Consider the following 17,412-nt stretch of genomic DNA (forward strand, 5'->3'; position numbering starts at 1 on the left):
TTTTAAGAATTAGATACTTTTGAACCTGAAGTAGAGTAAAATATGACGACGATGACAAATAGGTTTAACTTCTATCGTGCAGTCGATGAAAACAGGACAAAGACCTAAATACTTATACTATCGGCGGAAACTTTGTACTGCGTCTATAGATGAGAAGTGTATATAATAACAAAAGTGAATATTCTCATAATAATATCACTATCTGTTATTATCTTTATTTAACTATTCAAAAGTTTAGCAGTTGGTGCTGTATATGCATTATTTTTATTGGTAAAACATTTAAATATTTGTTTTCCAGTAAGGAAAATAAATACTAAGATAATTTATGGTAAATTCCTAAGAATTATTTTCAAAACAATGGTTGTCGTTTCAACTGACATTCTTTTAAGTGCCTTTATGTATTTTCGAGAGTACTAGGTACAGTTTTTTTTTTTTTTTGTCGCTTAAATAAACGGCGTTTTTTTTTTTTTATAAATATGCAAATAAATCAAGGATCTTGATTACTGACATACGATTTTTCTGAATTCGCATTTAATCGACTAATTAGTACTTGTTCCTTTTAGTTATAAATGTAAGTTTTTTTTATTATTATTATTCTGAAGTCAAACTTTCAACCAAATTTGATGAGGAATATTACTTTGTCTATAATAAACTTTTATATTCTTGTTCCTTGGTGGAATATGTCACAGGTTGCGAAACCTTCCAAGATGACATCCTTTGGATATTGTGAAATAAATATTTATGTATAAATCGGAAACTCATAAGTTGTGAAAAAGAACTTTAGTTGATCGGAAATTCATGCAATAGAAAATAAATTTCCTCTACCGGAAATTCATAAGTTCTTGCGATAAAACCTAATCATCAGGAAAGTGTTCATTTTAGTGAGGAACGCACTGATTTTCGAATTTTATTGTAATTTCCATTTCCCTGTAACGTTTTGCTAAACATTTACTGGTAAGGAAGCTGAGAAGAGTTACTAAATTGAACTACGAATACTACAGAAGTATAACACAGATTATTCAGTATTATTTACAGCATACACAAACCTCTCATGTATGGATGCATAATATGCATATGCGTAGGATGAATTTGCATAAACTCAAGCCTGGAAAGCAAAAAAAAAAAAAAAAAAAAAAAATGTTGTTAAGTCGTCGATAGTAAACAGAACAAGTTCCACATAAGGTGCAGGGGTTGGATCCCATCTTTGCACAGGAAACGGTCGATATTAGAAGATAAACGTTAATGTTAACAGTAGCAGGCGCACACCAATTGGGCAATTAAATGTCGTGGAATTAAAGGTATAATGACTGGTACCCAGAATTATGTACACCGTATTTTACGGTTATTTCCGGACTGTTTCGGCCATCCTCTGCCTTTCTCTCCGATGGTATAATATTTACCCAAGATGCTATCATTAAGTGTGTCATCATACACCGGGCAAGGAAGCCACCGGAGTATATTACATCCGAGGGCATTTCGTCTCTCCTAACTTTTGTAATTATTATTGATTTTGAACTGGTTTGGTGTTATGAAAGCACTAACCGACTCCAGAACATATTTAGCTTCGATGTGTGATCTCTCTCTCTCTCTCTCTCATTAACGTTATTGTAATATTCTTTACCTAGACAACAGTTGTATCAGGGAATTGCAGAACATGTATTTAATCCCTCCGGCAGGTGACGTCATTTGCCAATTAAGGAATGTCAGTAATTTCCAGTGTCGGTGAAACGATGGTCTTCGTTCTATGAAAAACTGAGGTGTATTAATTCACCGTTTAATGTGTAGGGTCAAAATTTGTATATAATTGTTTACATTTGCTTCTGTCTACGCAATGTTGAGCTAATATTTCAAAACCTATAAAAAACCTGAGAGAGAGAGAGAGAGAGAGAGAGAGAGAGAGAAGCATGTTTAATGGGATCCCAATAGAAGAAACCGTTTATGAATAGAGGCATATATAGGACAATGGCTGAAGGGAAGGGGTATGCGGAAGAGAAGGGGTCTGATGCGGGAAGGGACTAGACTGTGTGTGTGTGTGTGTGTTTGTATGTTGTAAAAGGAATCGAGGGGGATGCAATTATGCCACGAAAAGGGGGCGGAGCCAATTACAAGTTGTGGGAGGTAATGTGGGATGAGTTTAGGGTGGGAATGGGTGGGTTGAAGGGCGGGAAGGGGGTGGGTGATAGGGAGGAAGGCGTCCTTCCCAGCAGCTCTTCTCAAAGGCCCTCAGAGATGTCCGTTAGTCTCCATCGGCGATGAGGACGACGTCGGATAGACGCCGCCACGGGCTGAGGAAGACACAGACAGACAGACAGACAGACAGTCGGACGGACTGACGGACGGACAGACGAGGAGGAAGGCAGGCGACGAAGACCACCTCACGCCTAAGTGACAAAGACAATGCTTGACTCGCCGCACGCGCCCACCGCCCTCATTGTTCTTTTACCGACGCGCACCCCCGTCGGGCAGCGATTCAGCAGCGTTGATGTTGTTTTTTAAAGGCTTTAGGGAAGGGCCAGGGAAGGGAGGTGGTGGTGGTGGTGTGCTGACTCCGTCTTACTCTCGCTGAGTCGTCTTGCTCTTCTCTTCCTCTTTGCTCGTTTCGACGGAAACTTAAGAAAATTGAAATGAAAGCGAAGAGGAATAAAAATGCCAGTATTTGTTGGTACAATATTCTGAATATATAATTATGACGTTTTTACCAAGTATATATTTATGTAAGCATTGATATGTAATCCTGAATATTTTTTTACCTTTCACCTTTTGAAGCATTCAGCAACTAACTACGTAATATAAACATGAGATATTAAGAAAAAAAAATTATGTAGTTTTAAATGTTACTCCTCTTCAGTCCGTGATTTGCTTCGTAACAGAAGGGCTAAATATAGATAAAGATTCGCGTGTGTTTTCCATAATTTTACACTGCCGATAAATGTATGAACAATATTCTAATGACAAAGATTTAGCTGTTTTATATACGTCAAAGTATACACACACACATACGTACCTATACAGCATGTGTATTAAGTTACATATATCCTTTAATATCCAATTCGCTCTACCTTGAAATTAATATATTGTCATATATGTTAACCGAAGGGGAATTTTGTATAATTGATCATAATTTCGTCCACTCGTGGATTCGAACCAGCGCACAAAGGAGAAATCAGGACTTCAGAGACGCCTAAACTGACCAGGCCAACATACTACATGAAAATATAATAATTCCGAGGTATAGCGAATTGGACATTAAAGGACATTTGTAATTTGTAGCTTAAAGCATGTATATGAATCATGGGGATGTGATAAAAATTCATACACACACACACACACACACATATATATATATATATATATATATATATATATATATATATATATGTGTGTGTGTGTGTATATATATTCTGTTATCATGATTATGGGTGTGCATGCATAAATCAATGAAATGTTACTATCCATATTTATGTATGTATTGCATATATGCAGTTATACTAAATATGTGCGCCTTCTCCAAAGTATGAATATTCAGCATTACCTTGTTCTGAGAGACATAAGTCATGAACAACAGCATACCTACATATACCGAAGAGGATTAACGAGCTAAAAGGGCATAGAGTTTATATGAAGTCTGTAGGGAAATAATCTGATTTTGAAAACAAGGACAGTTTAGCATAGGGCTCAACGCTCAACCTCTTTCCCATACAGGTGAAATTTATTTGGATTCCCGTTTCTAGAAGAAACTGGTTTTCATGAATTTACGAAAGTTGTATTTCTATCTGAGAGTTGTATGTATAAATCATTGTAGTTTTTGTAGTCAGAAAATTAGCACAGCAAACAATAATTTAAAATTGCTCTTCTTCGAAGACTAAAATGTCCAACGTCATCATTAAACGTTTGTGAGTTTTATATTTTTTTTTTTATCCAAGTGATTTCCCCTTTTACACGAAGTAAGGCTCTACTCATGGTACTAGATTTTATCGTCAGATGTAGAGTCTTCCATTATTATAACTTCGATTTTATAATTTACCACTGGTGTTGTAATGTATTATAGTTAATTCTTTCCGTTACCGCTACAAGGACAACATTTTTAGAGTGAATCCAGAAGAAAGCGTCCATATGTTGGTGTTTAATTTGTGGTAAGTATATATATATATATATATATATATATATATATATATATATATATATATCTATCTATATATATATATATATATATATATATATATATAGTATATGTGTGTGTGCGTGCGTTTTACACAATTTGAAAAGTTATCAATCCTCTTGGCCCTTCCTGAAAAGAAGTCCTAACTTGTACAGCCTTCTTCGACCCACAAGGTTACCCCCAAAATCCCTTAACAAGTGTCCTGGCATTTTTCAATTGGCGCTAAGGTCAAGGTGGGGACACGAGGCAGTGTAACACCATCTCTACATCTGAGCGGCACTCTAATGCTCCATAAGGAGAGTCGATGAGTTTATGCGTTTGAGTGACTCATGATGAATTGTACAGTAGAAGTTCTCTTGGTTAAGGCTCTGTATGGATTGTGTGTAAATGTGCAAAACGCAAGACTCCACAGGGAGTGTATTATTATGTTAAAGTGCGTGTCGTTTGTAAAGCATTGTACAAAAAATGTTCAGTATGTAAAGCATTGTACCAAAGATGTACATTTTATTAGGGTTTAGATAGAGTGTAATTAGCCAAATTTGGATTGCTATGTTTATTATTAAGGGCATAATGCAGAGCTAAGTTTATATGAATGTGTATATTTATTTACTTAAAGCGTTTTGGAATGGATATAATAAGTGCACATGTATGGATGGGATTTGTGAGACGTGAAAGTCATATGAATGTGTATATTTATTTACTTAAAGCGTTTTGGAATGGATATAATAAGTGCACATGTATGGATGGGATTTGTGAGACGTGAAAGTCATGTGGGTATTATCCTTACTGTTTCAGTGGGGTTTCTTGTGGACTGTATCTGGGGACGTTGTGGGGAATTTGAGACGTTTGGCGTTCTTTAGGGTGACAAACTGCGCTGACAATTATTTGATTCGTTATAAAGTAACTTGGTACCGTTAAGGCTGTCGAAATGTTTTTAAATTCTTCTAAAGAATATTTACAGACGATGTTGTTTCCTAATGTTAACGTCGTATATCGTATTGAGTTGAAATTTTATTACATTATTAAGTTTAATTCTAAAAAATAAGAAAACAATGACATGCTATTGTTTAGTTTCTGTTATATATATATATATATATATATATATACATACATATATATATATATATATATATATATATATATATATATATATATATATATATATATATAGCGAAAAATTTCTTAATGTCTTAAATTCAATATTCCAGTGCAGAAAAATAATGGCTGCCTTGTTTTCGTTTTTAATTAATTTTGTTTTTGTCTGAGTCTAGATGCAGATAATTTTGTTATTCATTTTCAATTATTTTGCGAATAGTGTTTACTCAATAATTAACAGTCCTCTATGTTTAGATTGGAATATTACTACCACTACTATGGCGCAGCTGCTGTTTCTTCTACTGTCTTCAAAGACTGCGATTGTCATAGGATTCATAGGAGAGAACTGTTAGCTATGATATGTGATCTCACTTACATTAATTTTCACGTTGAAGTTAAAATGTACGTCAACGAAAGCAGTGTGTTTGTGATATATATATATATATATATATATATATATATATATATATATATATATATATATATATATATAATATTCACTTTGTCGTCATATTATATTTACGTAAAATATTCACTTTATCGTCGTTTTCAATTGGAGGATTTTTTGTGTATGAGATTGTGTAGGCAGTCATGGGTATGCATCGAAAATACATATTATAACCGCGCAAGCTATAATAAGTATCTTTTCAAAAACAGTTTTCGAAAGTAAAGAATTCTGTATTGACTTCTTTAAATTCATCATTTGATGGTTATAGTTTTACCTTTATGTTTGGTGCCACAATAGAGAAAACCACTTTGTTTCCCCACATACGTGGCAACTATTTCAATTTCTTTATACAAATGGAAGCAAATAATTTTCTGTATAGGGGAAGAATTCGTTTTCTCACTCGCTGAAAGAGTGCTGTTAATATTCTCTGAAGCTGGGTTTTATTTTACTTGCACTCACTATACACATACGCATCGGAACAAGTTTTCTAGTCTTTACATGGACATATATGTGTGTGTGTGTGTGTGTATATATATATATATATATATATATATATATATATATATATATATATATATATATATATATAGGGAGTATAACAATAAATCACTTTTGCGATAAGTGTATCATTCATACCTATGAGTCTGTTTAAGGTTTTGTTGTATATTTCACAATAAATAACTTGTGTTAAAGTTATTAATGAAGATGCGTTACGTATTCAGGCCGAGCATTTTTATTTTATGTGCTGAAAAACGAACACGTTTATCTTACACCTTGGAATTTCAATCTATTATTACAGTTTCCCGAATTAAAGGTTAAATTTATTTTAACTGAAAATTACTTGATTAGCTAAGCTCTTGATAGAATTTGTTCGTTATATTCCGTTAAATTCATATTTTCTGGTGGCTGCTCTTCCTGGAAAGAATCTACGAAGAGATTGAGATCTGGCAATCGATCACGTTTTATGCTCCCAGAATATTTTTTTATATTTGTTATGATTTTTTAATCGATCCATCTTTCTTTATATTCTTCTCCTAACGTGTACACAAAGACGAAAATTATTGTTTTGTAAAAATATTAATGATGATCGGTATAATCAGTAGCAAATACATATCTTTCCTATACCTGTACCTATTCCACCAACTTTGTCGAAAATCTTCATAGTAGTAATGATTCGGACCATTGTCGGAGTTTATCTGTTTGGCAATCTTCCATCGGTTATGTTTCAGCAAGGAACTTCCGCCTCGCTGAAATCAGTCACTAGATATGAATATGAGTATATTTATTTCTTTGTTGGTTCATGTTTTTATTAGTTTTTTCTGTTTTCATATTTTGAAGATTGTCACATTTTCACATTCTGTGGTAGATTGCTTACCGAGTTACCATTTACGGTTATGAATTAGCTTCAAGTAGTTAACTGGATTGCCACGAATTTTGACATGCTACTCCTATTTTCTTTGCACTTCCTGGTGGATTTCAGTGCCTCCACATCCTCAACTTGAACTATGTAATGATACACGATATATGTCACAAAATATACGAGTATATCAAAATCATTACATTCCTTTTACACCTTTTTTAAATGTCTGCCAATAATGTGGATATTACATAAGAGTAACCAAGGTAAATTGAGAAAATTCAAGACCACCACCACTATAACAAACATACTTCAGCAACTGAATCGAGAATGAATCCCTGTAACAGAAAGCTTCGAAACCTTAGCTTCTTCATACACAGGCGTAGAAGGCTCATCAAGTTACAATTTGCAACCAGAGTTTCCTTCAGCAGTTTTGAGACATCGCTGATAATCAAATAGGTACTATTTCCATTCCAGTATTTTATCAGTATAGACCATATACATTCGAGTTGTTTGCAGAAACTGTTGACCAGAAATCAATAAAATTATTTTCATGTTGATGAAAGAAAGTTTTTATCTTCTATATTGGCGGAAATTACGTTTTTTAATAAAAAAAAAAGAAAGGATGTTATGTAAATTTCATGTCAATTAAAATGATGTATATTCATATTTGTATATTTTCTGTGACACGGGTATATGAAATTTTGGAAGTATTTCGTATTTAAGTATACCAGGATTTCCTTCCTGATCTTGCAGTTTGAGGATGAATGTGGTAGTAACTGCTGTTTCACGATTGTCTGCCAAGGCCAGTCGTCTTTAGACCTATCGTTGAAAAAGAAAAAAAAAGTGACCAAGACAGATAAGTGAATAAAACAGATCAGGAAATTCTCCCTTTTCACATCCAAGTTCCGCCATAATCCGGTCATGTATGATCTCTTAGTTGCTCTGGTGGAATGATGAAGTATAATAACCTGTTGAGTTTACGTTCTCCAAAATTAGAGAGGATAAGATGAAGATGTTTGACTCAATACAGGCCAGGGGAGGATCGTCTCAAGTTATATTTAGAGTATACTTGTGTTTAGATGATCTGATTTTAGTATTATTATTAATATTATTATTATTTTGTTGTTACTATCAACAGTATTTACATTTAATTTGAATTTAAATAAATATATCTGTTTGGTGAAGCTGCAGTTTTGTTTATTGTTTTACTGATATAAATCTGTACGAGTTTATTTTATATCATCCATTTCGATCATCATCTATATATGTTTTCTTGTCCTTTTTGAAAGAACATATTTTATAGTCATTGATACTATCGTTCTTCTTTCACGTGAGATATTGCAGTTAGAAGGTTTTTGGTTATTTTACCACATAAATTTCATAATCTAATTTATTCTTATTCTTTTTATTTTTTCGCTAACAAACATCACTTTAGTTCTTATTTCCATTTGCTGTAGTTAGGCACATGTCTTGAGGAAAAATAAATATACTCAGTATTAGTTCTCAGCTGTACCAAATTTAAATAAGGTAATTATCAGTTCACTAGTGATGGAACCAATAAGAAATTTCATTGTCATCCGGACAAACGTGTCTGACTGACTATACGTCGTCGTTGGATGCACTTAACAGTATTAAATAGATTCACACCTTGTCCCTGTTTTGAGTAACCTTGTCAAATTAAGATTAAATGTCACTTGGTCAACGAAGCGAGGTGGTCATCCTCATTTAACGGCTTTATAAAATATAAATGCTGTTCACTTCCCTCTTCATACCTTTTAACCTCTCACTAACGGGAAAGGCTCTATCGCCGATCCAGAAAGCATATATACCTAGGAAATTGGTCGGAACGATCTTCTTCCGCGACACCGTCGTTAGAATAACTAATCAATTAATCACACCATTTAAACCAAGCCCTACAGCCATTTTTAAGGAACACACCGATTTGTCATTCACTTAGACCGAGTCTGTTCTTGGAGGGTTCATTGACTCGCCTCCTTTCAAAGGGGGACACATCTAGAGTTACAGCACCTACGAAACTATACAGCCACTTGTGTGAAGTTCGAGCTCTACAACAGGGCTTTGGTGCAGTCAGCGATGGGGACTGTCCTGGTCGGTCGCTCCAGTGGCGTCGTCCGTCGGGGACACCAACTCACTTCCATGTTATTGCGTAACTTGGGATGTTCATACAACTATATTTCCATACCGATCAATTCGTGTAATTTTACAAATATGCTTCAATTTTTTTTTTTTTCAGTATGGTTTTCATTTTTAGAATACTGGTTAACTTCTTTGTTAATTGATACTTGAAATAAGTTTTTGAATGGGAAAATGAACGTCTATTACAGGGTTATTTAAAACTTGTGATTGATAAGGATGAGTTTTTGAAGAAAATAATCTGAAAACATCGGCTCGTTAGGGAACATTCTGATCTTTAAGAATATCAAGGATGTAACGTTAATATAATGTAAATTTAATGCGGATGTTAAAAGTGAGGTGAACTTCGCAAATTGACATACCGGTATGTAATGTGTGCTATCATTCTGTCCTTTCCCGGACAGTAGGAGGATTTCAATGCCGCTGAAAATGCCGTACTATGAAGTGTAGGAGGAAGAGAAGGCGAATATGAGGGGGAGGTTAATAGCAGTCATTTGACATTTATTTGCTGGCGTTGGTGTTGTCTGGTGCTGTTTTCAAAATTTATCTTTTTTTTTTTCTAACTATTTCCATAATTTATAACATTTATTTACTGGTTCTTTAAGCTACACATTTTTTTCTTCGGTTTTCTGAGTTCTATTTTGCCGTTATTATTATTATTATTATTATTATTATTATTATTATTACTATTATTATTATTATTATTATTATTTTCATTACAATCGGTCAAGCTGTTATGTCCTAACTACTTGAAAAAATCTGAAAGTGAACATAATAGCAAGGTGATAATCAAATTTCAATGCATGTTGTGGTTTATTTCTTTACATTTTATCATTTTTTTTACTAATGTTCACGGAGTCTTTCCGTATCACAATTAGCATACTTTGTAACGAGCTTTTTTTTTTCTTGTGGGAATGGCATCTTTTGCACTTTTCACTGTAATTACAAGTCGGAAATATTAATTAGTTTTTTAGAGGAGCAATTATTGGTGGAAAATATCACATAACTTGGGCTAAACTGATGAGCTTTCGAAGCGTCTTCGTATTTCCGACAGACGTTTCTTCTGACGGGAAGAGCAAAAGCCTGAATGCATTCATGTCTCTTGATGAAATGATAAATAATTGGACGCGCGATTTTTCATTATACTCAGCGTTTTTCCTTTTGATATTTTATCCTTAGTCTGCACCATATTTCTCATAAAAACTCATCATTTACTGGTAAATTAATAAGTGTGTAACATTCCGTCTGAAAAACACTCCCACACAAAACTTTTATACTCTGTACATGGATGTTAAATATTGACAACAATTCAAAGAACAGATGTAGGCAGCGCACGTATGATATATCCATTGAGAAGTGTTTCACACTGACACCAACAAACTTTTCTGGCACAGTTGTATATTCTATGTTCCTTAAATAGATTTATGCTTGCGTTATGGATAGGTTTGTAAAGGCACAAATGAACTGTATCTACTGTATGTGAATCTGTAACTTGCACGAATTTTCCGAAGGTATACAAGTTTTCATAATATTTTCAAGTTATTTTTAGGAATACATTTAGACATATTTGTTCTTTCCATGAAAGTTAGTTTAGTCTGTTTAATATTAAAGAATATAATATTTGACGAGAATAATTGTGATGAAAGTTATTAAATAATGGTACTGGTATAGTTATTTCAATCTTCGTTGTTGTTTTGTTATTAACCTTGCGGTTGGCCGTTTTCTTTTTCACCGTATTTATGAAAAGTGGAACTCCAGCGCTGCAGCTGGCATACATCAACTGATCTTATTACTGGCAGAAGCAGGTAACAGCCGTACGATTATCGGTAATTACAAGAAATGGTATCGATGATAAAAGTAACATTCATTTCATAACGCAGATATTACCATTTACGAAAATTAACAATTAGATAACGTGGGAAATGCCAACCCTAATTATGTTAATTGCAGAGCAACAAAAAAAAATGCCGAAGATGATTGTCCTGGTAACCAACAAGCATGCGTCTAATAAACACCGTAGGATCCAAGCCACTGCACAAACCCCTTGCTGTATGCCATATGGCAGGAGTTCCCTAAGCGTAGATGGGCATTCGAGCTCTTGTGTGTGATTCAGCAAATTTCCCTTGATAGTATGTTACAAGTCCGTCGAGGTTGAGGGCTGCCAAATTACATCCTCGAAGAAAGGTTACACGGGCTTGTTGGGTAAGGCAGGGTTTCTGAAAATCTACGTGGAAGTGGGTTGGGCGCGTAGGTACCGGATATTTTTCAAGAAGTACATAGATGTTATCTGTTGTTTATTAAATGCCTCAAGTCATGTTTTGTTTTCCCTGAACTTATGGTGAAATTTTATCGTTGCAAAGATGTCGCGCTCCTACTGTTTTTCCTTTTTGGGAAACTTTATAGGGGATAAATTATATCACAATGGCTAGTTCACTGAAGTCATCCCAAACTCTAAATTATTAAGAAATTTAATTGCCAAGAAATACTATACGTACATACATACATACATATATACATGCATATATATAGGATATATATATATATATATATATATATATATATAATATATATATATATATATATATATATATGTGTGTGTGTGTGTGTGTGTGTGGGTGTTTTTGGTGTGTGGACTTGTATCATAAGTGTCACAAAAACTTCTTTCAGAAGCGATATATTATTTGTTGGTATAAAGGAAGCTGTATACTTCTTTTTATAGATTTCTCCGTTTATCAAGTATAATAATGAAGTTAGCTCAGTTATCAGAACCGTGTCTAAATGAATGCTGTATCGCTTTAGTGACCAAGTCAGCTTCACATTCCATGTTTTGATATAAAAATTGGTTTAGAAAATGGAATAATATGTATACGTGCAGCTTGCTTATTCTGTAAAAGGCAAGTATCATCGTATGATATTCAAAAAAACGTACTGCAAGCTGGAAATATATTCATTTACTTTCTCCTTTTTATGCGTACGATAGAATTTCAACTTTTTACGAAGAAAACTAAAGAAATCACCAAATGCAATTAACTACTGATAATCCCAAATAAGGCATTTTTTATGGATTCCATTGTTGGTACCACTGAAATAAGAGTCAATTTAATATTTAAATTTGAAGTCACCTGTTGTGTACTTGTAAAATAAATTTCACCGTCGTAAAACCTCTTGACGAAAACCTGATCATTCAATTCTGAAATGACCCTCCGAACTAAATCGCAAGCACACGCACGCACAAACACACCGACAACTTGTGAACTTTATAATAAAAATATGCCATTATGCCGCATGCTTCCCCGTGTCGAATTCTGTGTAGTGGAAAAGATGTACATAAGTCGCTTTTCTGAATGAGGTCTTCTTCTTCCCCCTTTCCCTCACATCCCTGCAAGTAGTGGAAACTTGAACGAATATAGATCTTGAATTTTATGAGTAAACTTTGGAATCCTCTTCTGTCTGGAGTGTATGTCTGTGTGAGTGTGTATGAGTACGTATGTATGTATGTGTGTGTGTGTGTTGGGAGAAGACGAAGTGAAGGCGGGTTGTAGAGACAATGATGAAAAATAAACACCAAGGCCCGTGTGTGTGTGTGTGTCCCGTTGAAATTCTCGTTTGCGTACCTTCGGAGAGTAAAAATCTTGGAAGAAGAGGAAAAGTAGATGAGAGCTGATGTATAATTCATTGTCAAACGACGATGACGACAACTTGTGTGTACTGATGGGGGTGGGGAGGGGATGATGGTGGGGGAGGTGATCCCTGGAAAATACAAGGCAGAGTTAGAGGTGTATATGTTTGTAATGTATCAAAAATTCACCCTTTCTTTTAAATTCAGTCTGGGGTAAAAAAATTTTTATTCAAAGATGTCTCCGTGGGTGAGAACTTACAGTTAAAATGATGATGAAATTACTATTTAGGTTAGTAAAGCAAACATTTGTCATACTTTTGCAGCTCATGTTCGAAGTCTAAGCTATTAGTTCATCTTCTGAACAGTGAAAACTATTTTGAACCCAAAACAAATCATTCTCACCTTATTTATATATGTAAAATAAGACTGACCTATACTAACGGGGTTTGTTAAAAGGAATTAGGAATTTTTTCCATCTCTACGTCAGAGATACATACTTAACTATCGTGGCATGAGCAACACACACATATATATATATATAGTATATATATATAATATATATATATATATATATATATATATATATATATATGTATATATAGTGCATTCATCCATAAAATTTATATTAGAAAATATCGTAAAGATTGCAAACAGGGTAATAAACTGTCATAGCGCTGTATATTTCTCTCTTTTTTTTTTTCTTAGCCTCCACATACCGCATTTTGTTATGGACGTTAAAAGTATATTGGTTATTAAAACAACAGTTACATAAGTAAGAACAAAGTAATTGTACCATTAATTGTTTTTTAAGCCTATCTATCTATCTGTGTACTTACGTATTTATGTATGTATGCATCTTCATATATATATATATATATATATATATATATATATATATATATACATATATATATACATATATATATATATATATACATATATATATATATACTATATATATATATATATATATATATATATATATATATATATATATATATATATACATACATATATATATATATATATACATACATATATATATATATATATATATATATATATATATATATATATATATATATACATGTGTGTGTGTGTACATTAACAACTACTTCTATTTAATAGGCATAAAATTGCACTTTTTTTCTCTAACGATGATATTTGTTTACATTACAACTGGAATGCCTGAAAGGAAGATTATGTTCCTTGTATAAAGTTCTAGTGACGTTAAAAGTATCGCTAAGAGTCAACGTAAGAACGCAAAGCATTTAGAATGGAGGTTTTATAGTGTGCTTGAATACATTCTTACCATTAAGAGTGATATAGAAATAGTAACATTTGTAATGGGTGTAGTCGTAGTAATAGTAGTAGGGGGAGGGGGGCTGCTTCAACATATGAGAAATGTGGGTCTCCCCGCTACTAATTGAACTGAGTATGTAAAGTAATAAGGGATGAGAATGAATTATACGTCTGTCTAAGGAGATTTGAGAAAGATGAACGTTACTTGAAAGTTAATTCCAACTTAATTTTACTATTCATCTTTATGCCAGATCCAACGGATTGGTCAACCTAATTCTACTTTGTAGCCCAAACCCGAAGGAAAGAGCAATAAGATGCATGATGAAAAAAAAAATCATTCTAAAATCGAAGAAATAATCATGAATGGAGTTTGCAACTTTGGTAACTGTTTATTCATTTGTTAACAATGTTTGTAAACAACGCCAAATACTCTCTCGGGCTGCTTTAGTCCTTAATGGAATTCATTGTTGCAAGGAAAAAAATGTATTTTTTATACTTTTGCATGTTGCTCACCGAATGTGATGTGAATGGTTTTTTTTAATGTGTTTAACTTAATACATATGTATGTATGTATGTATGTATATATATATATATATATATATATATATATATATATATAATATATATATATAATATATATATATATATATATATATAAAATGTAGAGTGTTTGTCTGTGTGGTTGATCCGGTTGTGTAGAGTATAATGAATAAAAAATGTTAATGCGTATTAAATTATTGCATTTTACATAATTTATTTCCTTTTATATATATTGATTTTTATCGTAGCTTATATTTTTCTGTTGATGGTATTATCCGATGAGATGCCATCTTCATAACAAACTATATATTCAATCGGAGGGGAAGACAAAGAGAGAACACCTTTATTTCCGTAAAGAAAATTCACTACAGTGTAAAAGTATTTGTTATAACTATATATATATATATATATATATATATATATATATATATATATATATATATATATATATATATATATATATGCTTTCCATTATACTATGTGTAAATATATATATTTATATATTTATATACATATACATATATATATAGATATATATATATATACATATATAGTATGTATATATATGTATATAATATATGTATATGTATATATATATATATATATATATATATATATGTATGTATATATCATTCGTACAGGTAGTATCACAATTCTGGTTAGTTCTTGGAAAAGGGGTATCAATCGCTGGTATAGCTTTTTATAAAACGATCATATTCAGTCTATTACCTTAATTAATCTAAATTAAAATGAATAAAATTATATTCAGACTACAGTTGCTTTATTTCCCAACTGTCTCGACTATTTGAGTTAATGTGGAAAGACGGCGTCACTATGTGGCATCCTTTGATAATTATTTTTATTCAATTATTTTTATTCATTAATTAATTCCATTAGTCAGTTCACCACTTGTCAGCAAATAATCTCAGCTATTGAATAAGTAAGAGTAATAATATACAGGAAGCAGACACCACCAGTGTAAGGACAGACAGAGAACGAACTGCAGGCGGTATCCGCTTTTGATCGATGAAACGGCTTGCATTCCACACCTTTTGACAGTTTGCCGACACAACACAACGGGGAAGAAAACGCTCGCTCTACGGTAGCGTTGGTATAACGTCATCAGCTCTGACTACTTGCGTCGATATGAACGCATTCAGCAGTCATTTAACAATCTGATAAGTTTTTCTTTTTCAATCTCTACAGGGAGGGGTGCCCCACTTACCTTTTTCATGACCATCTGACTTGAATCTATCGGTGTCATTGGGCTTCGATTCCACACCCAACATGGTACTATTGCTCGTGAGGCTCCGAATATGGTCGCTTGATTGACACCGTCTCTCTCCCTCCCTCTCTCGTTCTCTCGCTGGTGTCTCTCTCGTTGCTAGTGTCGTCACATCCCAGGAATCTTGAGATAGAACTCGCTATCTTTTTAATTCCTTTCCTCTCCTCTCCTCTCTCCCCCCCTCTCTCTCTCTCTTTCTTGCTCTTGCTCGGCCGTTACGTTTAACGGCACGCACTTACACCGTCACCAAGCCATGTTACGGCGGGTTCTTTTTTTTTCATTTCATGTATCCCCACTTGTCTTTCTGGCGCTTCTTCTCACCCTATCTCCTATCTCCTTCTTTCTTATATTTCTATTCTTCCTTCACACACTTTCGTGGTAGGACTTGGTACAACGATTACCTTAGTGACTTACAAACCGCTCGTGACATTACAAAAAAATGGGAACGGGGAGTTCATTGAGGATATTTGTTAAGGGAAGTGGGTTTTCAAGAGACGGGGATCGTCATCATCTATCTATCTATCGGTCAGTTAGGGTCGAGAGAGAGAGGACTGAAGTGTTGTTACAAGGCTCTGTAAAATCGACAACTTTATCACCTCGTATTCATGTTTGCCAACTCGCTGTGCCTTTCATTCCCTTTTCAACAAACGTGCAACACTGAATGTAAAGACCACAGGACGTGTGCAATGCTTGCCACTATCACTTTTATATTCCCAGCAACCACGTGCACATGAAGTGTACACCGCTACGTCCGTAGTGCACAACGTCTTAGGTCAAACTCCAGGGTGGGCCTGTTTAGGGTTGGGAGTGCGAAGAGCGTCCCGCCCTACACCCTTGGCGCCTCCCATCAAAGGTGGAGTCGCTCTCTAAAGCCCCTCCCCATTTGTCACCAAGACTTAAGTTATGAATATTCGATAAATTTCGTCTGGGTGACTGAAGTTGTCGAACACATGGGGTAAGATAGATTTGCGACTCCTTTTGCTTATTTTCTCTTACGGCTCCGAATAAATAGTCACACAGTAAAATCTTTCTTAGTTAAAACCGCTTTGAGTGTGTGCGGTGCGATAAGCTCCGCCCCTCTACAAGAGACTTGGACTGTCTCGGGCGGAGCGAAGCCACATAGTTGACGGCTGTCGGGATGCTCGCGCAGTCTGTGGGAAGCTCTTTTGAGCTTAGCACGTGGACGGATGCTGCCTGCTGTTTTGTCTGCTGTTTTGTCGGGCCCTGTAGACCTGCGACTCATCGATGTTTCGACTGTCACGCAGTCTTTGTTCCGTTCGATGCTTACTTTGATGCAACAGTGGCGCATGAAACCGTTTTAATTGAAAGCAACTTCAGTAGCAGAACGGTCTATCTTGTAGAAGCAGGTCCTTTATATCTTTGATGCGGCATTCAATTCCAGGCCATTAACGCTTGCGAATATTATTATTGATGATAGGATTTCCCGATG

The 17,412-nt window shown here is 34.2% G+C and overlaps 1 protein-coding gene across 1 annotated transcript in view; it reads right to left on the bottom strand.

The window, feature by feature from the left end:
* Positions 1–16,735, bottom strand: part of LOC135218390 (zinc finger protein basonuclin-2-like) — a 163,137-nt gene extending 146,402 nt beyond the window's left edge. Inside the window, 1 exon segment of the mRNA XM_064254685.1 lies at positions 15,903–16,735. Within this exon segment, the coding sequence (XP_064110755.1) occupies positions 15,903–15,966 (64 nt within the window). The 5' untranslated portion in view covers positions 15,967–16,735.
* Between the last annotated feature and the right edge of the window lie 677 nt (positions 16,736–17,412).

This window comes from Macrobrachium nipponense, chromosome 9 (genome assembly GCF_015104395.2).
Source record: "Macrobrachium nipponense isolate FS-2020 chromosome 9, ASM1510439v2, whole genome shotgun sequence".
Lineage (NCBI taxonomy): Eukaryota > Metazoa > Arthropoda > Malacostraca > Decapoda > Palaemonidae > Macrobrachium > Macrobrachium nipponense.